This window comes from Copadichromis virginalis, linkage group LG7 (assembly GCF_057382275.1).
Source record: "Copadichromis virginalis isolate Kocher_CV1m ecotype Utaka linkage group LG7, C_Virginalis_male_GT1.1, whole genome shotgun sequence".
In the NCBI taxonomy this organism is placed as follows: domain Eukaryota; kingdom Metazoa; phylum Chordata; class Actinopteri; order Cichliformes; family Cichlidae; genus Copadichromis; species Copadichromis virginalis.
Window position 1 is genome coordinate 27,036,419 of NC_140624.1, and position 26,564 is coordinate 27,062,982.

The following is a 26,564-nucleotide window of genomic DNA, read 5'->3' on the forward strand; positions in this document are numbered from 1 at the left end:
GTCGCATTTCCGAGGGTTGTGAAAGCGTCCGTTTTCCTAACGTTGTGATAAATAGGCTTCACTGTATTCCAACGGGGCGCCCCTCCTGGCCAATCAGTGTGTCTGCAGCAGCTTCGACACCACCCCCCAGCGGCCGCACAGGCGCACTGAGCTTCCAACTGCCATTTTGTGGCAGAAGCTACTCTGCTAAAGCAGGAGAAGGATTAAAACAAACTGCGAAGAAGCCCGCATTTTTCCCTAGTCGGCTAAACTTTGTAGCACAGACTCTGTGCTTTCCGCCGAGTTAAGCAGAAGGAGAAACAGACTAAAAGAGGTAAAGTATCACTACTTTTCACATAAGGGGGGAGTTTGCAGGATCTTTAATCGGCCTCTAGGTGTCACGATGGGGCTCTGGGTCCGGGCAGCTCGTCGGAGAGTGTTTGTCTCCCTCTATCGTTATTGAAAACCCTGTCAAAATATGCTTAAAAACACAAGTTACAATAAATATGTATACATCCAGTTGTATTTCGTACGTATTTGTTAGAATATAGTCGAAGACATGTTGTGAATACTCCGTCGATTTGGTTGGAGAGTTTAGGCCAAGGCGTCCATTTTCTCGCTTCTTTGTTTCCCATTTTTGCTACCTTGACGACATCGAACTGGCGGGTTTAAGTTAGTTAACGTTAGCTTGTTTGCATTAATATAAAGTGTAACCCAGACAATCTTACAAGCACGAAATAATTGTTGCGACATTGGCGTCGTTTTGGGTGATCCTGTTCACGTTACTTTGAGCTTTAGCGTGTTGCATAACGTTTAATCAAATCTATATTTGGGGAAAAAGAAGCGAGATAGCTACTAGCGTTGGTTAGCAGTCACCGTTAGCAAAGCTAACAGGATCACGTCGACCTGACAGGCTTGAGGCCCTCTGTACCCAACGCCCTTAATACGTCTGAATGTTTCGAAGCAACGGAGTCTCGAAACGTGACCCTAACCAAGGTTTTACTCAGCACTTTCCTGACGCATCTGAAATACTGGAACCAAACTGATTATTGTGGCCCCTCGTTGCAAAGTACACACACGGAAACGCCAACTCCGAGGCAAGTGCGGGAGAGTGACGAAGCATTCACAGCAGAACGATCTTTGGCGTTCTCGAAGATCAGATGAGCATTTAGCGTTCTCCCAGCCGTCTTCCATTATTGAATGTTGCACCTCTCTCCTTTTTAGCCCATCACGACGTGCTCTGAATTGTCGGGTGTTGTTACACCCGTTGCCAGTTCGTCGCTTATTCTAAGCCCACCTAGAGCCTCATAGCCACAGATATATATTACAGCAGAGAGCTCCCTCTACGACTCGGCTTGGAGAGCTACAAAAATACAGCTATATAAATGCATTGAAAGGGGACGACAACTGACTGCTCCGCTCCGAGTGATTGCTGTTTTGTGGTAAATTTGTTCTGCTGTAAATGGAAGGATGTATGAAGGCCTTTGCCAGAGCCTCTCCAGTTTCCCACATTTAGCAAATAAAGACAAATGTGTCGAATCTCACAAACACATTTCAGGGATTGCCAGTATTCTAAAATCACATTGGGGTTATGGTGTGTGTAAAAGTAGTTACACAGCCACTACTTCATCTCAAGTGTATATATATATATATATATATATATATATATATATATATATATATATATATATATATATATATATATATATATATATATATATATATGCATACACATCTCTAAATGTGTGGTGTTTTAAGGGTGAAAAGGGTGAATTTTTAGCACAGTATTCAGATCTAGGCACATATCATTTCTTGAGCTACTAATGCAATTTTCTCTGGACTGTGTGGTGTGTAAAATGTCAGCATATTTCAAAGCTGATTGTTAGATCTCACCCTTTGTGTACAGTTAAGGGTTTTGCTCAAGTTAAACAATTAGCAGTGATGGTGTCAGTTTTGTTTTTCTTCATTGTTAATAAAGTCTAGTCTTATAGAAGAATGGGGGAGGGGGGTTTAGTGCAGATTTAATGAGTCTGTTAGTACAAATTCAGCCTACCCTGAAATATACTGATTTATTCAGGCTAGTACTGGTAAATAAAAGATTTCAAGGGGGGGAAACCAGCAAATGGCAGTAATCATATATCGCTGATCCTTTATTCTAAGATATTTTTTAAACCTCTTTATATCAGATTTCACCATGATGTGTAACACTACATAGTTTTTAATGTTGTAGTGTGATCTTGCAGCGGCAGAGAGAAAAATACATGCTGAATGTAGACACTTTTAGTGCGAAACTTCTTTTTTTTTTTTTTTCCATTCATAGTACTCCTTCAGGTCCACAACCCTTTTCCCTGCGTTATGATGCAGTTTAAGTCACTGCTTGTGAATGTGCACGGAATACATAAGCATATAGTGCTGCTGTGTAATATATCCCTCTCCTGTCCTTCAGGTTGGCAGGGACAGTCAGGTAGCAGGCATTTGATCGAGCACAGCTCAGGGCTTTCAGCAGCAAAAAAAGGAGATCTCTGATACAAGAACCCTGCAGACTGCAGCCTAGTCGGCAAAGTCATGTTTAAGTCATTATCCTTTCTATTCCAGGTAACAGCTGTAGTGTTAAGAAAAAGTTGAGCCTTATAAGTTTCACTTTGTTCCCATTCTGAGAGTACAGCTTGATAGTGGCAGCATGGTGTTTGTTTTACATTTTAATATTATCCAGAATCTTAATATTGTACATATCCGGTTCACTAGTTAATGATATGAAATATTTGAATAATCTGTTTTTCATATTTTCATAAGTTCTGAAAGTAGATGCTATGCATACAGAAATCATGTTTTTATGTGCAATAATCCTCAGTATCAATAGAAATGGGAGAACGTTAAATCAGAAAAATGTCATGTTTTGAGATGGAAGTTTAACATGCTGGTGAACAGATACATGATCAAACTGTAACCGGCTACTGATTAGTTTCTTCTCCTTTGGTTTTTATATGGTCATAGTTTAGTCAACTTCTTGTGTTCAGTTGTAAGACTGTATACTGCTGTCCTAGACAAAATATGGCCCCACACTGCTAGAAAATGTTTGTTTCCACAACACAATATTTCAGTTCCTACCCAGCATGGACGGGAGGCCAACAGATGGTGTAGGGGTTGTGGATGTCCCCACCAAAGAGTTTCCGTCCATCCAAGCTGTTCACAGCCAGGATGCCATGGTGGCGGATCTCCTTCAGCAAGCAGCTGAGGCTGGGGGTGTGGTGGAGGGACAAGCTGGAGTTGTCGTAGAACAAGGTTCTTACTCATTTCATATGTAATTTTACCGTTTAGCTGTTAAAATTTTTTTAAAAAGTATTCATTTGTAATGTAAACGGGGACATTTTGACATTAAAACAGTCAAAGGTTTTATCCAACAGGTCTGTTTTATCCAACAGGTCACGGGGAAGGAATGGCAGCAGCCACTCAATCCCAGCAACAGCTAATGGAAGGAGTTGGTGTGGAAGGTGGCACAGGTGTTGAAATGATGGTTATGGACTCATTGGATCCCACCCTGTTGCAGATGAAAACTGAGGTGAGTTACAGTTACATTATTTTGATTTAATAGTTATTTAAACTTAGAAGAAAAATGAAAATATTATGTTTTGATGTCACTTTAGTTTTAGATATGACATTTATTGAATTTAGAGTACCAAGCATGCCTTCCAGAATATGCATCTTTACCACAGTGCTCATTATTATACATAATTGTAGGTAATAGATGCTGCAGTGGGAGGATCATCAGCTGCGGTGGGTGTGGTCGGAGGTGTACCAGGTGGTGCTCACCAAGCTACTGTGACAACTGTGGATCAAACGCAGATAATCACCCTACAGGTACTTTTTTTCCATTTCATATTTGTTTTTTGTTTTTCTTGTTTGTTTTTGTTTGGGTTTTTTTGGGTTTTTTTTTTTTTACTTTTATCCATTTGTGGTGTCAACAAAGCCAGTAGACTTTTAATATAGTTTTAATGAAGTTTATGTTTTCTATTAGTTAATGTTGTCTATTAGTTTCAGTAGAGTGCTGGTTACACAGTTGAGCAGGCGACACATATTCCTAAAACTAATGCAGGCCTGTCTATCCCAAGGCCATTTACTCTTAGCACTTCTCTCAACATTCCCGCCTCTCTCCACTGTTCTATCAAATAAGGCAAACCCACCCCCCCAGATTGGTGTGTGTGTGTGTGTGTGTAAAATCTCACTACTCTGTTGAATCAGAAGGCATGATTTCTGTTGTCCTGTCCTCAGGTGGTGAACATGGAGGAGCAAGCCGCGTTGGGCTTGGGGGAGCTACAGCTGGTTCAGGTGCCTGTTTCAGCCACTACTGTAGAGGCGCTTCAACAGGGCAATTTTGTAGACACTACTGCAATGCCTAAAGATGGAGACCCAGTTATCTGTCACACCCTTCCACTGCCTGAAGGCTTTCAGGTACACAGATGTACAGCTGTAAACTCATGCATGACATTTGAAAATTATATATGTACTATAGTCAAAGGTTTAATTTTTTTTAGTCGTTTAATGTTAAAAATGATTAGTGTATATTCTTTAGGTCAGGCTCAGAAGCCTTTGTGTAAGAGCTGCTGCAAAGCTTTGGTCTAAATTGAATGTCACATTAATGTAAAGGCCACAGCAGGTCAAACACACCTTGTAAGAACACTTATTTATCACTTGATGTGTCATTTATACAAGCAAGCATTGGGCGAAATTATTCTTATTATTAATTTTTTTTTTTTTTATATGTGTTTTTTCACACTAGCCAACCATTGTGACCTTTCTTCACATTCCAAAAATTCAGTTTGTATCTATTTGGTTAGATCATCCGTGCCCATAGGTGATCATTAGCTAGGCTGCAGTTTATAAGTTGCTGAGAACAGTCTGCCAGCAACTAGACAAGAAGCTTATCTTACCAACTCGGGAAAACATGGTGCAGAGTCAGCAGAATTACAGCAGTCTCAGATAACCTAAAAATATTGTATCTAATAGTAGTGTTGCAAGAAATGATACTAATCAATATTGAAAATTACTATTGAATCAGATACTTTTTTACCACAGTATCAGTACCAACATTGTTGTTGCTTACTTGACCCAAAAATAATTGTTTTAATCTTTTATTGTGACAACCTTAACTATGTGAGATATTTTAAAAGCAACTAACACAAGAGAAAAGTTGAATTTAAAAGGGCAAGGTTAATATTCTCTGATTTTTAGGCACATTAGTATATGTGAGGGGGCAAACTCCTCAAGATGGGTGGTGACCATTGTGGGCATTTAGAAGTCGGCCATCTTGGATACAACTTTTGTTTTTCAATAGGAAGAGGGCCATGTGACACATCAAACTTATTGGTAATGTCACAAGAAAAACAATGGTGTGCTTGGTTTCAACGTAACTTTATTCTTTCAAGAGTTATTTACAAGTTTCTGACCACTTATTAAATGTATTCAGTGTTCTGCCCATTGTGTTGGATTGTCAATGCAACCCTATTCTCCCACTCTTCACACACTGATAGCAACACCGCAGGAGAAATGCCAGTACAGGCATCCAGTATCCGTAGTTTCAGGTGCTGCACATCTCGTATCTTCACACCATAGACAATTGCCTTCAGATGACCCCAAAGATAAAAGTCTAAGGGGGTCAGATCGGGAGACGTTGGGGCCCAGTCAACTGGCCCACGACGACCAATCCACTTTCCAGGAAACTGTTCATCTAGGAATGCTCGGACTTGGCACCCATAATGTGGTGGTGCACCATCTTGCTGGGAAAACTCAGGGAACGTGCCAGCTTCAGTGCATAAAGAGGGAAACACATCATCATGTAGCAATTTCAAATATCCAGTGGCCTTGAGGTTTCCATTGATGAAGAATGGACCCACTATCATTGTACCCCATATACCACACCAAACAATCACTTTTGTTGTTCCAACAGTCTTGGAGGGATCCATCCAATGTGGGTTAGTGTCAGACCAATAGCGGTGGTTTTGTTTGTTAACTTCATCATTCACATAAAAGTTTGCCTCATCACTGAACAAAATCTTCTGCGTGAACTGAGGGTCCTGTTCCAATTTTTGTTTTGCCCATTCTGCAGATTCTGTGCACCGATCTGGGTCATCCTCGTTGGGATGCTGCATTATCTGGAGTTTGTAAGGGTGCCATTTGTGAGTAGCTAATATCCACTGAAGGGATGTTGGACTAATGCCACTCTCCAGTGACATGCGGCGAGTGCTACGCTGTGGGCTCTTGCTGAATGAAGCTAGGACAGCCACTGATGTTTCTTCATTAGTGACAGTTTTCTTGCGTCCACATTTTGGCAAATCCAACACTGAACCAGTTTCACGAAACTTAGCAAGCAGTTTGCTAACTGTAGCGTGGGAGATGGGTGGTCTCGTAGGGTGTCTTACATTGAAATCTGCTGCAATGACCCGGTTACTGCGTTCACCAGATATCAACACAATTTCAATCCAATCCTCACGTGTTAACCTCTTCGACATGTCAATGGCTGTGAACAAAGAGAAACTTGTAAATAACTCATGAAAGAATAAAGTTACGTTGAAACCAAGCACACCATTGTTTTTCTTGTGACATTACCAATAAGTTTGATGTGTCACATGGCCCTCTTCCTATTGAAAAAAACAAAAGTTGTATCCAAGATGGCCACCATGGTCACCACCCATCATGAGGAGTTTGCCCCCTCACATATACTAATGTGCCACAAACAGGACTTTAATATCACCAACCATTCCCATGTTATTATGGTGTATCCATATAAATGGCCCGCCCTGTAGAAAGTTCTAACATATAAAGAACTGAAGTGATCAGTGTCTTTAAAAACAATCAAGTGTCCTCTTCGGGTCTGGGTGTCATTAAACTTCCAGTTTGGGTGATATGACAGTAGGAGCATAAAGTTTGAGCTCCTGATCCTTTAGGGAAAAATACGTCATATATGTAAACCTACTTTAACTAGAAAAATTTGCATTTCCTGCGAAAATGCAGTGTGGATGTTTAAAGCTGAAGCTGTATGCAAAAACTAGCTGAAAAAGCTGAAAAGTTGCAGAAATTGTAAAAACTTTGCAGAAGCAAAAGAAGTTTGCTAAAATGGAATAACTTAGCAGAACTGCAATATCTTAGAGGAAACATAATACTTGGCAGAGATACAATAGCATAGCAGAATTTAGCAGAAATATTGTAACTTACCAGAAACATGATAACTTCTCAAAAATACAAGAATTTAGGAGAAATAGTATAAGATAACAGAAAGAATATATTTAGCCAAAAATACTTAAACATTACAGAAACACTATGATTTAGAAAAATAGTACAACAGAACAGAAATATTGTGATTTACCAGAGACACTGTGATGAACTATGAATATTGTAATTTTAAATTAAGACTATGTTTTAGCACAAATATTATAATTTGGCAGAAATACTATAATTTAGCAGAAATACTATATTAAGCACAAATCCCATAAAAAGCAGAAATACTGTACTATGATTTAGTAGAAAAACTATAATTAATCAGAAATACTACATTTAGCAGAAATACTATATTAAGCACAAATCCTATGAAAAGCAGAAATAGTATGATTAAGCATAAATACTACATTTAGCAGAAATACTATATTAAGCACAAATCTTATAAAAAGCAGAAATACTATATTAAGCACAAATCCTATAAAAGCAGAAATAGTATATTAAGCACAAATCTTATAAAATAGCAGAAATAGTATGATTTAGCACAATAGTAATAAGTTAAACAGAAAAATTGGAAAAGCAAAATGGACAGCTGAAAAAATGCTGAACATGCTGAGGTTCCCTCAAATATACTAGTTAAATGACAAAAATCTGCAAAAAAATTTATGACAGCCACACAATTACAAATATGCACACATGAGGAAACACACATGCACAGAGAGACACACACACAAGATCCAATTCAGTCAAACAGTCTAAATATATTGAATTTAAATCTTAGAATGAGATCATCCCATTAAAAGGCTTTCTCTCTCTCTCTCTGTCACACACACAAACACACACACACGCACACACAAACACACACAGACAGACACAGAGGGAGAGAGCTGCCGAATTTAAATCCACCAATCCGAGTGGCTGTTTACGTTTTCCCGCCAAAAAAGGTGCATCTTTTTACACACGCAGCACAGAGAGGCACAGGATTATTGCAGTCTATTTCTCATAGTGACGACTCCCCTCAAACAAATGACCATAATTTCCTAACCGTAGGGGCTAGAGCGGTCATTCTTACACCGTTTTGTTCAGAAGAGATGGGGGAATCTTCCAGTGTTTACAATTTATCATTAACATATGAATTTTTAGAGATATATGACATGGATGACTTATTGACTTAGAAGCCACGAATTCCCCAATATGCAAATTTGAATGGCTGAGGCCACATATATGATTGGCTGGCTGGGAAGCCGTGCAGGCCCTGATTTGTGGATTTGAATTCCTCAGCCCTGATATGATTGGCTGGCTTAGAAGCCATGAAGGCCCCAATATGCAAATTTGAATGCCTCAGGACACATATATGATTGGCTGGGAAGCCGTGCAGGCCCTGATTTGAAAATTCTAATGTCTCAGTCCTCACAGAGGATTGGCTGCCTGGGGACCTGGCAGAAATATATAGAAATACTATGATTAAGCATAAATACTACATTTAGTAGAAATACTATGTTTTAGCACAAATACTATAAAAAGCAGAAATACTATATTAAGCACAAATCCTATAAAAAGCAGAAATACTATATTAAGCACAAATCCTATAAAAAGCAGAAATACTATATTAGGCACAAATAGTATAAAAAGCAGAAATACTATAATTTAGCAGAAATACTATGTTAGGCACAAATCCTATAAAAAGAATAAATACTATAATTTAGCAGAAATACTATATTAGTCACAAATCTTATGAAAAGCAGAAATAGTATGATTTAGCAGAAATACTGTATTTAGCACAAGTACCGAAAAGTACCAGAAATACTATGATTTAGCAGAATAGTAATAACTTACAAAATTACAAATATGGAGGCATATTGAAACAGAAATGCACAGAGGGACACACAAACACAGGCTCTAATCCAGTCAACCAGTCTAACTATATTCAATTTAAATCCTACAATGACATGCTGCCAAATAAGGGCAGGGTCCTCTCTCTCCCACTAAAAACACACACACACACACACACACACACACACACACACACACACACAGACAGACAGACACACCAGAGGGAGAGAGCTGCCGAATTTAAATCCACCAATCAGAGTGGCTGTTTACGTTTTCCCGCCAAAACAGGTGCATCTTTTTACACACGCAGCACAGAGAGGCACAGGATTATTGCAGCCTATTTCTCATAGTGAGGACTCCCCTCAAACAAATGACCATAATTTCCTAACCGTAGGGGCTAGAGCGGTCATTCTTACACCGTTTTGTTCAGAAGAGATGGGGGAATCTTCCAGTGTTAACAATTTATCATTAAAATATGAATTATTAAAGATATTTTACTTCTAATGCACCATAACTGAGTAGAGCGAAGCAAAAACTGCCTTGACTTGCCCTCAAACAACGCTTTCTAACTCTAAATCTATTTGGAGTATCGATATCATTCTTTCACCGTAAGAGACAGCAGGCTTTGGTGAACAATCATGGAAATTTTCAGGTCTCTGTGGAAATCCAACAAAAAGTTATGACGAGAGAAAAAAGTGGTTCATTTCCACAGTTTCAAAGCTGAAGAAATCTGAGCGAGGGACAAATTTCCTACCCTCAAACAAACGTAATTCATGGCCAAATGGTAATAGGTGAGAAAACAATTCTTGAATTGTGAGCGTCAGGAGTGTCTGAAGATATACCGGGACAAGCCTCATGTCTTAACTTTGCTTCGTTAAGGAGATATGACGATTCGAATATGCCTCTCATTACAGAAATCCAGCGGTGATTTTGAACAAGCTCTCCATTCACTTTATATGGAGAGGTTTTCTGACATTGTGTTGGTCTGAGGAGATTTGCCAAAATTCTATAAATCCCACAACAATGATAGTGACATTTTCTGAAAGCCAGCAAAAATGCCTACATTTTGATGTATAATTTGTGGAAGTTGAGTGAAAATTGAGCAAGTAGCAAACAGTTGTTCGGACATGAAGAGAAGACTGCAAAACCTTCAGTGACACACTGGAAGCCAAGAGCATAGCAACGATAACAACGCATGTATTTTGTGAAAAATCACAATTTTGCAACTCAAAACTTTAAGAGGCATAAAAGTAAAACAGTAAAAGATTTGAAAAAGCTGAATCATACCTGAATAGCCCAATATTTTGTGAACATTTTAAAGTTTGAATGGTTGTTCTAGGTGAAAGTATGAGGAAGTAGTTAAGTTTCAAAAACAAGCAAAATTCAGCAGAATTTTGGAAGTTTCCCATTCATTTCAATGGGACAAATTAAAGGAAAAAAGCTTAATATTTTAAAAAGTATAATAGCAAAAAATAGCAAAAGTCATAGCGATCATTAGCAGAAATAGCAGAATAGTTTATGCTTAAAGCATCCACACAATAATAAAGAATAAAGAGAAACAGGAACTCAATAGTGTGGATGCTTTAAGCATCCACACAACTAGTTGACCACTGAACTCAAGAGATGGTATCACTATGCTGAAAGGAAGGCATACAAGAGTGTCCCACTTCAAGATAAAGGCCCTATTTGTGTGGGAAGAAGACCCTGATGAGAGCCACTTGGGGATGGAGGAACAGGATACTAGCAACTCAACTAATGTTCAAACCATCCTCAAAGAGTTAAGAGACTTCTGCCATGAAAACAGTACTGAACTCTGTGAAATTAAAGGTAAAATTGTAAAAATGAGCAAGGGAATGGACCACACTGAAAAAAGAATTACAGAAGCAGAAGAAAGAATATTGATACCCATGCTAGCTGGCTGGAAGCCAGGTTAATGACCAAGAAGGAAGGTCGAGTTGTGAAAGAATTCACAGAATAGAAGAAAACTTGCCCAATGTAGCTGCTTTTGTAGAAAATGCATTGAGGGAGAAGTTGGCTATTTCACATGCTATGGAGCTGGGAATGGAGAGCGCTCACCACTCTGTCGCTCTGAAGCTGCCATGTGCTGCCCCTCAGTGATCCATAGTGGCCAAGTTTGGCAGCTTCAAGGTAAAGGAAGAAGTTTCAAAATTGTCTGGCAGAAAAAAGGGGGTTTGTTTTTCAAGACAGGAAGGTTTTCTTGGAACATGATCATGCACCAGAAGTGCTTAGAGAGAAGAAAGAGAAGTCTTTCAAGAGCTCGACAGGTGGTTTTGCTGTTTTATTTGGCAGGGCAAAGGACCCAAGATTAAACTTAAGACCCTGCAAGTGGCTAAAGACAAAGAACGTCTTTTCCTGCCAAATACTAGAGATTAGTTTAGGGCAGTACAGATCACAACCTTGACGAACATGTGTAACTCAGTCTGCACAGCACAGTGGAAGGAGATGGAAATATAAAGTCATATTCCATTACAGAACCTGCTCCACCTTAATGAATCCAACCCCTGGATATAAACATCTCTTAGGACTTAGTTCAGTGTGGTGAGAGAGAAGCAACCCAAGGAACTCTATAGACCGATACACTAGATAATATACGACCCTGAATTCAGCCCAAATAAAACTGATAGTTGATTTAAGAATGATATAGATATAGGTTATAGGATAAAAGACATAGGTTTGGTTAAATAAAACATTTACTTAGTGGGACCACTTTTAAAATGCTTTGAAGATTTGAAAGAACAAGGATTGACAAATCAAGACTTCTATAGATTTTCACAAAAATCGACATTATATGGGAAATGCGTTTAAAAAGAAAGATGTTGAAGCAGATGTGTCAGTTGTTTTTAAAGGTTCTCTTAATGGCATATAAATCAATTCAAGGAATTCGATACATTTCTAAAATATACCAAGGATTACACAAATTGAAAGTGTAAAATCATAAGAGCTATAATGGAAAATGTGAAATGGAGGGAAATTTTAAAATTGAACTGGAAACTTAGGAAGACATATCAGTACCAGTGGACTTCCTCTCTGTCCTTGAGAGAGTAACTTTCTCCACAGAGAATTAACTTGCTGAAGATCCTGTGGTGAAACAAAATGCAAACCACTTACATATTTTCTTGGCTTTCCCACTGATCCTCCGGTACTGGACATACATTAGCAAGAAATTAGGAAAAAACATTTAACGTAGCAATTCTGTTATCATTTGAAACCTTATACTTTGGTTCCAATCTTCAAATTCTGGAGGGTGATGTAAAGAGGTAGTTGTTGAACGTTCGAACGTTGAAGCCAGTAAGAAAGCACTCACTAAAAAGTGGTTAACTATAGTTTCCCCTTTTAACTAAGATGCTGCTCACCTTTCTCTACTGGTTCATTAGTACTTAAGTTTTGGTGGGGTTTTTTTGCTTTCATTCTCTGTTTTGTTACTCTTGGTAATAATTTTGCACCAAAAGTGCATTTAACTCAATTGTAGTGCCTGTATGTTCTGAATAAAAACTTGAATAACACCCCCTGACTGAGCAGTTTGTGCCTTTTCATGTTTAGGTAGTTAAGGTTGGTGCTAATGGTGAGGTGGAGACTGTGGAACAGGAGGAGGAAGGAGCAGAAACGCAACCTGACGAGGAGGAAGATGAAGAGGTGGGTAACCAGCTTCTGGAAGAGGGGGAAGAGGAGCCTGTTCAGCCTCCAAATGACGACCCAACCTGGGCTAAGGACCCAGACTATCAGCCACCATCTGGAGTTGTTAAGAAGATCAAAAAGGTAAGAAAGGTGGTGGGATTGTTATTTTTGTAAATGCAGATTTAAGAGACTTTGCTGTACTGAAACTGAACTTGCTGTTTGTCCAGGGTAAAAAGAGTCGTCTGCGTTATGCTGAGGGAGACAAGGATATGGATGTCAGTGTCTATGACTTTGAGGAAGAACAGCAGGAGGGCCTTCTGTCTGAGGTCAATGCTGAGAAAGTGGTCGGCAACATGAAACCACCTAAACCTACCAAGATAAAGAAGAAGGGTAAGTAAAGGGCTTTTTCCATTAGCACCTACTCAGATTGATTTGACACCACTTGAGGCGGTACAACTCTGCTTCAGTTGTACATTAGTGTGTCATAGCTCCTAAATTGTGGAATGAATTACTTCCCCATGTTATGCCTTAAATCTCAAATTTATTCTGTGGTTTGTATGATTTGTATGTGTGGTGTATCTCTTAATTTATTGTTTAAACCTTTGTTTCATGTGCTTTATAAATACATTTAAATGGGTTTGGAGAATAGCACTGCACCAACCCAGCATAGCTGCATACTTATAACCACAGAAAGTTGAAATACACAGCATAGGAGGATCAGCTGGCTGTTTAGGCTACTGCAGCCATACACACCACTATGTTAGTGTGTGAATGAGATAAGATAAAATGACAACAGAAACCATTAATGAAAACTCGAGTGGCAATGTTACCAAACATAACAAGCCAGCAGATACAGCCTAAGGCTTAAAAAAAAACCCATTAATATCTAGGTTCCTGTACCTTACAGTAATATACAGGAACATGTGACAGAAAACAATTATTAAATCAAAACTAGCTTTACTTAGCAAACCTACCCTACAGCCATGTGTTTTTTTTTTTATTTGTTTGTTTGTTTTGTGCTGCAGTGATTTACATAAGTTCTTTAAAAATGATTCCCAAAATCTATATATGTACATGGGTTCATAATCCTGGTACTCTAGGGAATTGATATAGTAAGTTGGTTGCAAGGATCCATCTTTGTTATGCCAAACAAACTTAAACCTAGTCCAGATTATGCACATTGACTTAATGAGTCTTGTTTATTTGTCTTCTCTGATATAAATCAGCTCTGAACGATCAAAACAAAAGTGATCACACAACAAGAATATGAATAGAGATGTACAATCAGTCCTAACTTAATGGTTCAGCAGCTGTATTTAACTGTTGAAACTTAATATTGTAAGTTAACACTGTTTTAGTTAAAGACGCGTGTCCCGTAGATGCAGCTAGCCCCAAATGCATTGCATTGTTTTGCTATACAAACACTGTTACTGAATATGAAATCTTTCGATGTCTTTGTTGTTTGTTAGGAGTGAAGAAGACATTTCAGTGTGAGCTGTGTAGCTACACATGCCCTCGACGCTCCAACTTGGACAGGCACATGAAGAGCCACACAGATGAGAGACCTCACAAATGTCATTTGTGTGGAAGAGCTTTTAGGACAGTCACTTTGCTAAGAAACCATCTCAACACTCACACCGGTAAACATGAATCTGTGGTGTCATTAAAATGTACAACGTTGTACTGTGCTGATAGTTCAATATTTTTTTTTCACACAAGTATGCAAGGATTGCTTACATTTTATTTATGCAGGAACTCGTCCACACAAGTGTACAGACTGTGATATGGCTTTCGTGACTAGTGGAGAGCTGGTTCGCCATCGTCGCTACAAGCACACACACGAGAAACCCTTCAAATGCTCCATGTGTGACTATGCCAGTGTGGAGGCAAGTTTATCTATTGTCTGCTTTGTGTTCTTGGTGTTTAAGTGTTTACCAAAATGTAACTTTGTGTGTGACTGTTGTGTAGGTGAGCAAATTAAAGCGTCACATTCGTTCCCACACCGGCGAGCGTCCATTCCAGTGCAGTCTTTGCAGTTACGCTAGCAGAGACACTTACAAGCTGAAGAGACACATGAGGACACACTCAGGTAAAGCCGACACCTTAACTGCTCCTCTCCTGTGTGTTTAAAGAACTGAAGGGCAATGAAGTGTTTTCTTTGGTGCACAGCTTTATTGATTGTTTTCATGCGAAAGAATAATAAATTGCTTCCCAGACTAAATTACTCAAGTTAGAAATGGTACGGACTGCTAGTACCCAGTTACTCCAATATTGGCATATGGGCCTCTTTGAGAAATGAGAAAGAAATGAAAAACATGAAACTGTAAAACATTGTATGTGCTCAATCATCATTCTTAGGAGAGAAACCCTATGAGTGCTACATCTGCCATGCCCGATTCACCCAGAGTGGAACCATGAAGATGCACATTCTGCAGAAGCACACTGAAAATGTGGCCAAATTCCACTGTCCACACTGTGACACTGTCATTGCACGCAAAAGTGACTTGGGTAAAACACACTGTGTAAACACACAAACACACATGGTACTTTACTTTAACTTGCTGTTTCTGCCACCTAATTTACTCTCCTGTCATCTGTGTGCTATCTTAGGTGTCCATCTTCGTAAGCAACACTCATTCATTGAGACCGGAAAGAAATGTCGTTACTGTGACGCAGTTTTCCATGAGCGCTACGCTCTGATCCAGCACCAGAAGTCACATAAGAATGAGAAGAGGTTCAAATGTGACATGTGTGACTACTGCTGTCGCCAGGTCTGTAATACAACTGATATTGTGTGACAACCAGGTTTTTCATATTTGTAGTAATATTATTGTTTCAGTTTAGTCTCAAGTGTGAATCATCTACTCGTGTTTAAAAGTCTGAGAGTGAGTCTGGAAGCTGAAGGCTCTGCAGTTTGATAGTAGCAAACTGTACTGGGACAGTATGGTGTTATGATGGATAACCACTAAAACTGTTTTTGAGGCGTTACCCCAACAGGTCAGCATGTATGGACACCGAGAATGAGATGATGTAGGATTTCGTTTTCAGGAATTTCATTATAGGATTTTTTTCCCCCTCAATTCATACCATAGGTGCATGTACAAGGAGGCTGAGGGATCTAGCACCAGCAGCCACCAGTATTCTTGACTTCTCCAGTCATGGTGGACAAAGCTAAGAGTCTTAGCACAATGACAATACTAATTTAATACATCAATTAGGATATGAATTACCTTGATCACTGTATCGCTATTAACTTGACCATTATCGATTCCTGACGTCATCAGCACAACACTACACAGTGTAAATGAGACCATATGACCATACATTCAGCAGTCTGTCAACTATCTAACTGCTGGCCGTTATTGCATGCATGATATATGAAATAATATTTGCTGCTAACAGTGAAAACTGTGTTTTCATGTTGCTGTGTCCAGGAGCGCCACATGGTCATGCATCGCCGAACCCACACCGGAGAGAAACCATATGCCTGCAGCCAGTGTGAAAAGACCTTCAGACAGAAGCAGCTCCTGGACATGCACTTCAAACGCTACCATGACCCCAACTTTATCCCTGCCACCTTTGTTTGTCCCAAGTGTAACAAGACCTTCACCCGAAGGGTAAGATTACATGTGTTTTTAGCTGTCACACATGAAGTGAAAGCTAAGGGTCAACTCCTAGGCCAGCTAGTTACCTGCAAGTCACAACACAGACTGTTTACGGGTGTGTTTCTTTTAGAACACCATGGCTCGCCACGCGGAGAACTGCAGCGGTGAGGTGGAGGATGCTGAGAATGGAGCTACAATCCCAAAGAAAGGAAGAAGAGGAAGAAAGAGGAAGATGAGGAGCAGGAGGGATGATGATGATGACAGTGGTGAGACGTGGACGCCGTTTTGGGGTTTATACAGGGCTGTGTTTTTCTGTAACTATGTTCAACTAGATTGTTTTGTGTGTGTTCATTCAGATGAGGATCATGCTGAGCAGGATGATGATGAGGAAGAGGGTGAGGGTGAGGAAGAGTCATCACTTCTACAGGAAGAGGAGGACCCAGAAAGCATGGAGCTGGACCAGGCTCCAGCCGCCATTCCTGTACCAGCCCCCGATGAGCCACCAGTCAAGAGGAAACGAGGCCGCCCCCCCAAAAATGCCCCCAAGCCTCCAACACCCAGCAAGTCCGTTAGAGTTGCTACCAAAACAACTGCTTCTGGTGAGCATTAAAATACAAATTTAAAAAAGAAGTAATCTAAGAAGAGTAACCTCTATGAATAGTAAAGTGTCCTGCTCCAGCATTAACGGGCTTTATTTTTTTAACTGTAGTGTCTGTGACAAATTAGAAATGAATGTATGCCATATATGTTAGTGATTAATAACCGTAGAAGACGAGTACTCTAGTAAACGAACCTGTCGTTTTTGATAGTGCTATGGATAGTAAGAAATATGTCTGTTGTGCTTTTTAGCTGCTGCCATCATTCAAGTGGAGGATGAGAGCACTGGGGCAGTGGAGAACATCATAGTGAAGAAGGAGGAAGGTGATGCCTCTGCAGCGACTCCTCTGGAGCAGGGAGTGGCCCTCACTGTGGAGGGGGTGGGGCTTGATGAAGGGGTAGAGACTGTTGAGCTTCCTGTGAACGAAGAAACAGCGGCAGCTTCAGCCAACGGAGATTTGACACCAGAGATGATCCTTAGCATGATGGACCGGTGAACGTAACACAGAAACGCACATGTAGCCGGACTATGACTAAAATTACTGCATACTTCCCCATGGCCTTCATTTCGTGCTTCATCCAATGGCAGCCGTTCTGCTAAAATGGCTTCCGAATGCGACAGCAGGAGCAGTCGTGCACTAAGAGTAGAAGCTGCATGTATGTGTTTAAACACAATGTCTTCACATCCCCGTGTGTCAGCCTGTATGCCCATGTTTCAGGACTCTGTCACACATCCTTCCGTGACCCTTACTGTACACAGATAATGTCAAAGCTAAAACTGCTCTCTGCTGTTAAATGCTTTTTTCCAGTTTGAATGTCTTTTCAATGGCTCTAAGTGGATTTAGCTAATTATTCCTACCCAAAGCCACATCCTGTGCCAGTCTCTACCCACACACCCTCTCCATGTCTTTAATATGAGAACATTATTTGATGGAACTTTACATTCAAGTATTTTTTTTGTTTTTTTTAGAAGAAGAACTGTGAGATGTCCTGCTTGCAGTTCTTTACAACTATGCTGATTTTGCAAATTCCGTGTGTGTGAGAGAGTGTGTGTGAGAGAGTGTGTGTGAGAGAGTGTGTGTGAGAGTGAGAATGTAGCTTTTCCTAACAATGACATTATTGGTACTTTCAGATGCCATTTTTGCTTAGTTTTGTGATTTAAATTTTTTTTTTTTTCCCTAAAGCCACATGGTCACCATAGTGGTGTTATTAGTCAGCTGTTTGTACACTGAGTTAGCAGAATGAGTCTTCCTGTGAGTAGGCATGGGGTAAGTGTTGACATCAATAGAAGTGAGTGATGATAGTTTTTCAGCCTTCTTGTTAAACCTTGTTGTGAACTGAAACTAGCCCCCAGTCAACTTATGTAAACTAAAACGATGAGACGGCTCATAAATGAGTTTGGCCATATCACACACGCAGCCGAAACTTCAACTGTTTCACACATGGGAGATATTTGTCATTCATATGTCACTCAATGTTTCTCCTCCTGTCCACATTTTTGAAGGAAAGGGTCGTACACGTCTCATGAAACCCCGCTGGTTGGAGAAAATGTGGATAATCCTACTTATACAATATCGTATTATAGCAGTGGTTTTTGAACACCCCAAGCACTTCAGCTAATCCCAGTTCTTACTGTAACAGTCATTATGCATTTTGTAAATCAGTCGCTCAAACACGTTCTTCATCTACAATAATCAGTGAAAACTAGCTGTGGCGGATGGAGTGCATGTACATACACATTTTAACACCTTTGAATGTTTTTATTATCTGAACATGTGTTGGGAAAGAGACAGCAAGGCTTGCATGTATTTTTCTAAACCTGAGTGTCCTGAGCGAAGGGCCCTCACCATCATGCTTTCATTCTACAGATTAGCATATATACCCAAATCAACTGAATTGATTTCTGCCACCCCCGACTGTCTCTTGGTTAGCTTGTGTCTGCTGTGATGCATTACAGTTTAATTTTTGATCTTTCTGTAGTTGTCACTGTTTCTCTGCAGTTGGTTGAGTTCAATGCGTAGTGGGGCCAGTTTGACTTCTAGTGGACTGTAAGTTGTTGCTTGAAGACGGGTTTGTATCTAAAAACAGAAGTGACTTGGAACTCGTTTGTAGGGACAGAATGACCCTTGTGCAAATGCACTGTTCAACATACTGGATCTTATCTGGCCAAGTTGGTCCCCTGCCTTCGTCATCTCTGAGAGAAAGCTGCATTTAAGCCTCTGCGTTCAGTTCTTCATACATTTCAGTTTCTTCGTGTCTGCACACTCACACATTAGCCTTATTTTTGCAGTACATCAGTGGCTTTCAGCTATATGAACACTGAAAAGTAACTGCTAATGTAAGCTGTTTTCTGCCATTGCTGCACCATCCTCCACCATCAAGTTTTCCAGCTGGTAGTGCAGTGTGCATATCATATTTTAGGTTTTAGCTAAACTGCTTTACACTAAGACTGAACCAACTTGAGGTAATGGAAAAGCCCCATTGATAGAGCTGTTTGGCAAATTGCTACTTTTGTATTTCCATGTTGTCGTTCTCACTTCCACTCAGTTTCCAGGATTCCTCAAGATCCAAGTGTCAACAGATAATATGATTTGATTTCTCTGAAGACAGTTGAATTATGGATTATTACAGCCATAAGGTGACTTTAGCTCTTCTGTAATGTAAATGCCCAGTTGTGTAAAAAAATGAATCAGATTTGCACTGTACAGTTGTGGTCAGGCATCTTCCTGTGTAACAAGACAATGTTCAGTTACCTGATCTGTCATATTCATGTCCTGATGGAATGATTTGAGGTTATATGACTGTTCTGAAATCAGTGCGGGGTTTTGTTTTGTTTTTTTTTTCTTGTTGTTATTTGTTTGTTTTGGGGTTGTTTTGTTTTTTAAATTCCATATTGTTTGTTTTTGCAGAAAAATTGAGAAAATAGTTTTAAGATTAAGTGTCCCCATTTTAAGACCAAGAAAACAAATGTTTGTGATGTCATTTTTGAAAATGAGAAATTGTACAGATGATGAAAATTAAAATCATCTTAATGGGCTTATGACTGCTGCATAATTCTGTTCTTTAACTTAAACGTGTAGTTATTCAAAAAGGTGGGATTATAAAATACATTTGTGATCAGTTTACAAACACCAATGGGCATGATTGCCATAGTAATTTGGGGCTTTTATTGATTTCTTTGAACTTTTTGGTTTGCTTTTTGTTTTTTACAAGGTAGAATGATTACATATCATACATCGATAATGACTTCAGAAAATGAGAATTAGGTGCACAAGTGAATAATTATTTAGTATTTTATCTGTACATGGTCAAAATCTGCACATCATCTTCTTTCGGCTGCTTCCTTTAGCGGTCACCACAGCAGCTCTTGTGCCTCCATCTCACACTATCCCTAACATCTTTGCTCTGTCACACCAGCCCTGTGCGTGTCCTCCTTCACTACACCCATGAACCTTATCTGTGCTCTTGCTTTTTTTTCCTTCCTACTCTACAGCCAGTGTCTTCACTGCTCATGTCAAAATTGTCTCAGCCTTGAAGCTCTTACTTTGTCTCCAAAGCACTCAACGTTAGCTTTCCATCCGATATACTTGTATATCCTGTCCATTGTGGTCACACACTCAGCACCTCAAGTCCAGCCTGTCGTTTGTTTTTTTTTGTTTTCCAAACTATAGATCACAATGTCACCTGTGAACATCTTGGCAGACAGAAACTGCCAAATGTCATCTGTCAACCTGTCCATCATCACTCCATGAAGGAGCTCAAAGTAGATCCCTGATGTAACCTCAACCCATCTGTCCCTTCTACCTCAACACTGCCTTTGTCCTCACACTGTACCTGTTCTGCGCCACCCTCACATACTTCTCTGCCACACCTGACTTCCTCACAAAGCTTTCTCTAGATCCAGAAATACACAGTGCGTCTCTTTCCGGCCACCTTTTTATTTATCCATCAACACTGTCGTCCTCTCGCTTTTATTTATTCATCAGCTTCTCAAAGTACTTCCATCTTCTCAACACCTGGCCACCTGGCTTACACAGCTTGCAGTCATTCAGTTGACCTCCTCTATATGCCAAAGTATTCCAGAGTCAAGCATGACAACATCTGTCTGACTGCTATTAATTATTTAATATTGTCAGCCTGTCCCAGCTACTATAAGGCACGAGGCAGGGTACACCCTGCACACGTCACCAGTTAAAAGGGACCTGTCCAGGGTGACACATAGAGACAGACAACAATTCATACCTATGAAGGTAACTAACCCCACTAACTGCATGTCTTTGGACTGTGGGAGGAAGCCGGAGTACCCAGAGAGAACCTACACAAGCATGGGGAGAACATGTAAACTCCACACAGAAAGACCCTGGCCAGGTGCTGGAATTGACCTTCTTGCTGTGAGGCAAACGTGCTAATCCTCCTGGAGCACTTTCTACAACAGGATGGGAGAAAAATTCAGTTTAATTCTATTTATTTATACAGCGCCAAATCAAAGTAACAGTTGCCTTAAGGCGATGTACAAAACTGTAAACGGATCAAAGCAGTTCTGCCTTAACTAAATGTAGATAAAACAGTTTGAATGTGCACTTTGGTTCCCCCTGGTGGTTAGAGATAACTACTAATGAAAAATATAATTGATTCCATCATAATAAAAGTAAAAGTCATTAAACCCTTATTATGCTTTCATAAATACTATTTCTTTTATTTATCCTCTGACGTTCAACATTTGATTAGTTCCTAAACTTCTAAACACGATGCACAACTTTGTAAAACTGCAGGTTTCCTGCAGTGTGGGGGTTAGCTTCAGTTCCTTCCTGCTTAGTCTTCTCTGTGTTCACAGTGTTATTGACTCACAACATGGAACAGGATGTGAGTATCTACGTTCACAAGCAGAGGGTGCATGCAAGCAGAGCAAGAAAGGTGACGTGTGTGCATGCATGCAGGGTGGAAAGAGAAAGAGGGTTATATGCAGATGTGCTCTGAAAAAGAAATCTTATGGTGGTTTCATGTGTGTACCTTCACACCTTTAGTATCTCCACGCTACATTTTCTTGTTTTACTATCTCCTCTGCTCCCTGCTCCTGACTCAGTGCAGTTGGATTTGTACACACTGTTTTATTAGATTAAAATCTGTCTTCTTTTTGTAAATTTGGCGGTATGGACATGCATCTTTCCTTTCGTTATTTCTCTAAGGAGCAGTACAAGATCACAGATTAACTTTTTGTGCATCTTCATATTAATTTCATCGTTTTATTGAAGTCCACAGAATGGAGGCTGTTTCCCAGAACCTGCAAGGTAAGCTGAGCCATTTTCAGCAGCAAAGTTAATGCGCTTTGATATTTCTGATTCTTTGAACATAGGATGATAGCATTGAAACACCTTAAAGGTTTTTACATGTATTTCAACTCAGTCTGTTTAAGCTGACCTAGTTAAAGCAAATGCAATCTAATTCAGGGGCTCCAAATGTTGCCATACTGGGTAAAAACGGGTGCTTAGCAACAAAATGTGAGACTTTCTGTCACAGAGATCATCTTACATGTATTTATTTTTGTCTAAAACTTCAAACATACAGTTTTAATGATGTAAGATTATTTATAAAGATGTAAATAATCTGTGCTTTAGTGATACTAGCCATACAACTTTTTACTGGACTAAATCCTGACTTCATAAAAAACATCTGGTCTGCACAGTTAAGTTAGGCTTTTCTTTTTCATTGAAACAAACTGTTTATGCCTAAAGGTCAGCTTCTCCTACTTAGTTACCGTCTGTGTTTCCACTTTAACAGTCAGTGACACCAACTGACAAAAAGAAGGAAACGTGACTCAGTGTGTGGTTTGTTAGCAGTGTTATGAACTGAATAAAGACAGTCCAATACCAGGACTCTGAAATTATTACTCTGTTAGTGCTCCGATTAATTTCTAAAGAAGGGCACAGCTGACCTTCATCATGCAGCATTCTGCAGAAATTCAGTGTAATCTGAGCACATGATCGGTATTGTATGTAACATGTCCCTGAATTCAGCACAGCAGTCAGTTGCACTCTGACTGTCAGTATTTCCATGCCATAGACCTTGCCGGTGCCAAAAAAGCCTCTGAATAACAGTGAATCTGGCACTTGTTTGGTGAGGTGACTCCGAGAAATTTCTGTGCCATCTTAAAACTCTAAACTACCTGAACTTCATTAGAAATGATCACCTAGTCATGTATAATCAGGGTTAAGGTTGGAACTACTAGGGCTCACTTCTGTAAAACATCAAACCCTGATTATACAGCTATTGCATAATAACAGTTTGAATGTTCTCTCACAGATGTTTTACTGTCGTTGTGGGGGACATACCTAATTTCTGTCCTTCAGCAACTTCTGAGCCTCAGGTTCATTTCATATCTGCTGCCCTTTAGATAGATTATTAAAAACTAATATCACATGCTATTTATTTGTAGATACCGTTCAGGTATGTTTTTTGCCCCAACCAAATAAGCTAATGTTATTTATAAATGAATGGACAACATTAATTTGATCAGTTCATTTAAGTTTTTTTGTACAGGTCATTCCCAATAAGACAGACGTTCTAATCCTCAGAAAGCGTGGCTTACATGATCAGTAACACTGTAGGCGTCCTGTCCTCTGCTAATTTTATCAAATACAAATAATTTCATCTTTGACCAGTCCCAGTGTTTTTGCACCCACATAAAGGAGTTTTCTTTGTGCTGATTTTCCCCCACAAAGCTTTTTTTATTCTCACGTTCATCCAGACCATCCTTTATCAGCTTTTGTTATTCATCATTGTCTTCGCTCTGTATCTGATTACTTGTGGGAAATTCAGGCTACTATTTGGCCACTTAACACCTGATCAATGTGTCCATCTCCTTTCAGTAGCTTACCGTTGCCCACATCACCTATTTTCAAACTTGTCAGCCTCACCTACAGAGCAGTGTACTGTTGGTCTCTGAGGTCTCCTGTGGATCAAGAATCAAGAGTTTTTGTGTCATACACACCATGTGTGAGTTTTATAATATAAATCTGTAATTTTGTATATGAAAAGAATGAGTGAGTGGACTCTTGTAAAAGTCTTTTCCTTCTTATACGGGTACATACACAAACCAGATGTTATTGTAACTGCTGATTTTAACTCTGATTTATAGGGGAATTTGTAAAAGTAAGGTATCTAAAGCGACAAAACCCCCTCAAATATATCTACTATATTGAGTTTAACTGAAAGTCATTCACATTGAAAGTCGTTACAAATACATTTCCTTTCTGTACTAAAGTTACAGGGCAAGTTTCCATTATTTCAGTTTGCCTCAAACCGCAGAAAAGAGGTTGCTGGGCAGTTTCAGATCTTGCACTACTTTTGTTTCTTTGAAAACTCAATTTCACAAGTTTACACACACAAGTTTTCACAAGTCTTAGCATTTCACAAATCACTATATTATCACTATGTAATTCCCTACACTAAACTCAGAACTCCTGCCTGTTCGTTCTTAAAATGGGCTGGAAATAAGAACCACGTGGGTAAATAAACAGAGTTTACAAAGGATGGATGTCTTCATGCCTCACAAAGTAGGTGGTGTTTATAGGTGGTGTTTAAAGCCTGGTAATACGACTGTTTAACACGATGACAACAATGTGCTGTAGCTCAGGTGGTAGAGCAGGTCAGCTACTAACCGGAAGGTTGGCAGTTCGATCCCAGGCTCCTTGTCAAATATCTTTGGGCAAGATACTAACCCCAGGTTGCTCTCTGATGCATCCATCAGCGTGTGACTGAGCACTTAACACCCATTCACGCAGTTTAGTGCTTGTGTGGTTAGGTGAACGAATTAGTTGTATAAAGCGCTTTGAGTGCTCAGAGTAGAAAAGCGCTATATAAGAACCAGTCCATTTACCATTCTTAAACCTTCCATTGCACGTGTTGTCACTTACCCTTCAGTCCAACACTGAGGATGCTTTGGAATTTGGCCCTTTGTCGGCCAGTTGTGCCAGTTGTAACTCCTACAAAATTTCTAGGTGCAGTGAAGATGCTGGTGGTGTACAGTGTGGAGGATCTGTGGATCTCAGTTCAGGTTTTTGCAGAAATGGTCCTGTTTGCCTAGTGTCATCCACACTATATTGCCAAAAGTATTCACTCACCCACCCAAATCACTGAATTCAGGTCTTCCGATCACTTTCGTGGCCACAGGTGTATAAAATCGAGGACCTAGGCATGCACCGCTCGCTCTCAGGAGCTCCGTGAATTCCAGCGTGGGACCGTGATAGAATGTTACCTGTGCAACAAGTCCAGTGATTAAATTTCCTTGCTACTGAATCAGAGGTGGCAAAAGTACAGACATTATGTACTTAAGTCGAAGTACAGATACGAGTGTTAAAAAATACTCCAGTAAAAGTTGAAGTACTGATTCAACTTCTTTACTCAAGTAAAAGTGAAAAAAGTACAGGCTCTTACATGTACACAAAGTAAGAAAGTAAAAAGTAGCTCTTTGGAAGATGTTTCTACACTGAGTAGTCCTTCCCTTTAAATCGAACCTCTCTTCTTCCTCTCCTGTCCTGATTTTCTTATCTTTCTCCATCTCTGAGTGAAGTTGGCTCTCTTTCTTTTCTCTGCCTGTCAAATATAGCAGCTGGACCTTTAGCTAGCAACACACTGTGCAAATAACTGCACACAAACAGTTTGTGTGTTTGCTGATGTTTGTTGAACTGATAAAATGTGCATTTGAAATTACCTGCACCTTTAAAATAAGACTCCTTTATGCTCCTCGCTCCTCTTTTGAAGCACTAACTAGACGTTGAAGTACTGCTACCACAATTTAAATATCAACAAAAACAAAAATACCCATCGTACTTTAACCGCTGACTTTTTGCCTCTTCCATCTCTTTCTATGTGACATGTCCTGGTGAATAATACATGAACAGGACTGGTTTTCTTGTGTTGCTGTTTAGGCTCAAATTGGTTTGATGTTTGGACGCTCACAGTGAAGTGAAATAATAACTCACCTTAAATATGTTAAAATTAATAATATATATATATATTTAAATTAAGTAATAAACCTGTTTTGAAAATGTAAGAAGAAAGTACATATACTTGTTCAAAATGTAGTGAGTGAAAGTAAAAAGTAGTCAGAAAGAAAACTACTCAAGTACAGATACCTGAAAATTCTACTTAAGTACAGTAACAAAGTATTTGTACGTTGTTACTTCCGACCTCTGTACTAAATATTCCACAGTCAGCTGTTAGTGGTATTATAACAAAGTGGAAGCAACTGGAACGACAGCAACTTAGTCATGTAGTGGTCGGCCACGTAAGATCACAGAGCAGTCCCTTAGTTTCAGTGTTGGGAACTCTTAATGCTTCAGCATACCAAGACACTTTGGACAATTTCAGGCTTCCAAATTTGTGGGAACAGTTTGGGGATGATCCGTTCCTCTTCCAACATGACTGCACACCAGTGCACAATGCAAGGTCCATAAAGACATGGATGAGAGTTTGGTGTGGAGGAAACCTACTGGTCTGTCCTCACAAATGTGCTCCTTAAAGAATGGTTATAAATAAACACTCCTAAACTATGGAAAGCCTTCCCAGAAGAGTGGAAGCTGTTATAGCTGCAAAAGGTGGGCCGACATCATATTAAACCCTATGGATTAAAGAATGGGATGCGACTCAAGTTTATAGTTAGGTCCATATATATTTGGACACAATATATATTACCTGGTTATTGAA

General features: G+C 39.6%; 2 protein-coding genes across 6 annotated transcripts in view; both read left to right on the forward strand.

The window, feature by feature from the left end:
• Positions 1-109: 109 nt before the first annotated feature.
• On the forward strand, positions 110-19,896 carry ctcf (CCCTC-binding factor (zinc finger protein)). Of its 5 annotated transcripts, none has more exons than XM_085462760.1 (17): positions 167-313; positions 2,426-2,574; positions 3,081-3,261; positions 3,384-3,538; positions 3,718-3,837; positions 4,249-4,428; positions 12,583-12,798; positions 12,885-13,047; positions 14,127-14,297; positions 14,410-14,543; positions 14,626-14,746; positions 15,016-15,165; positions 15,268-15,428; positions 16,092-16,274; positions 16,393-16,528; positions 16,619-16,861; positions 17,112-19,896. In XM_085462760.1, the coding sequence occupies exons 2-17, from the start codon at positions 2,545-2,547 to the stop codon at positions 17,354-17,356; spliced, it is 2,589 nt and encodes an 862-aa protein (XP_085318886.1). In that variant the 5' UTR covers positions 167-313; positions 2,426-2,544; the 3' UTR covers positions 17,357-19,896. The 5 variants fall into 5 exon arrangements, with proteins under 5 accessions (XP_085318890.1, XP_085318886.1, XP_085318887.1 ...); XM_085462761.1 differs by having other exon boundaries at positions 3,402-3,538; XM_085462764.1 differs by lacking the exon at positions 2,426-2,574 and having other exon boundaries at positions 110-313; positions 3,402-3,538.
• A 2,223-nt stretch (positions 19,897-22,119) lies between these two features.
• Positions 22,120-26,564, forward strand: part of carmil2 (capping protein regulator and myosin 1 linker 2) — a 63,582-nt gene continuing 59,137 nt past the window's right edge. The window contains exon 1 of the mRNA XM_085460989.1: positions 22,120-22,147. Coding sequence (XP_085317115.1) covers positions 22,120-22,147 — 28 coding nt within the window. The remainder of the gene's footprint in view (positions 22,148-26,564) is intronic.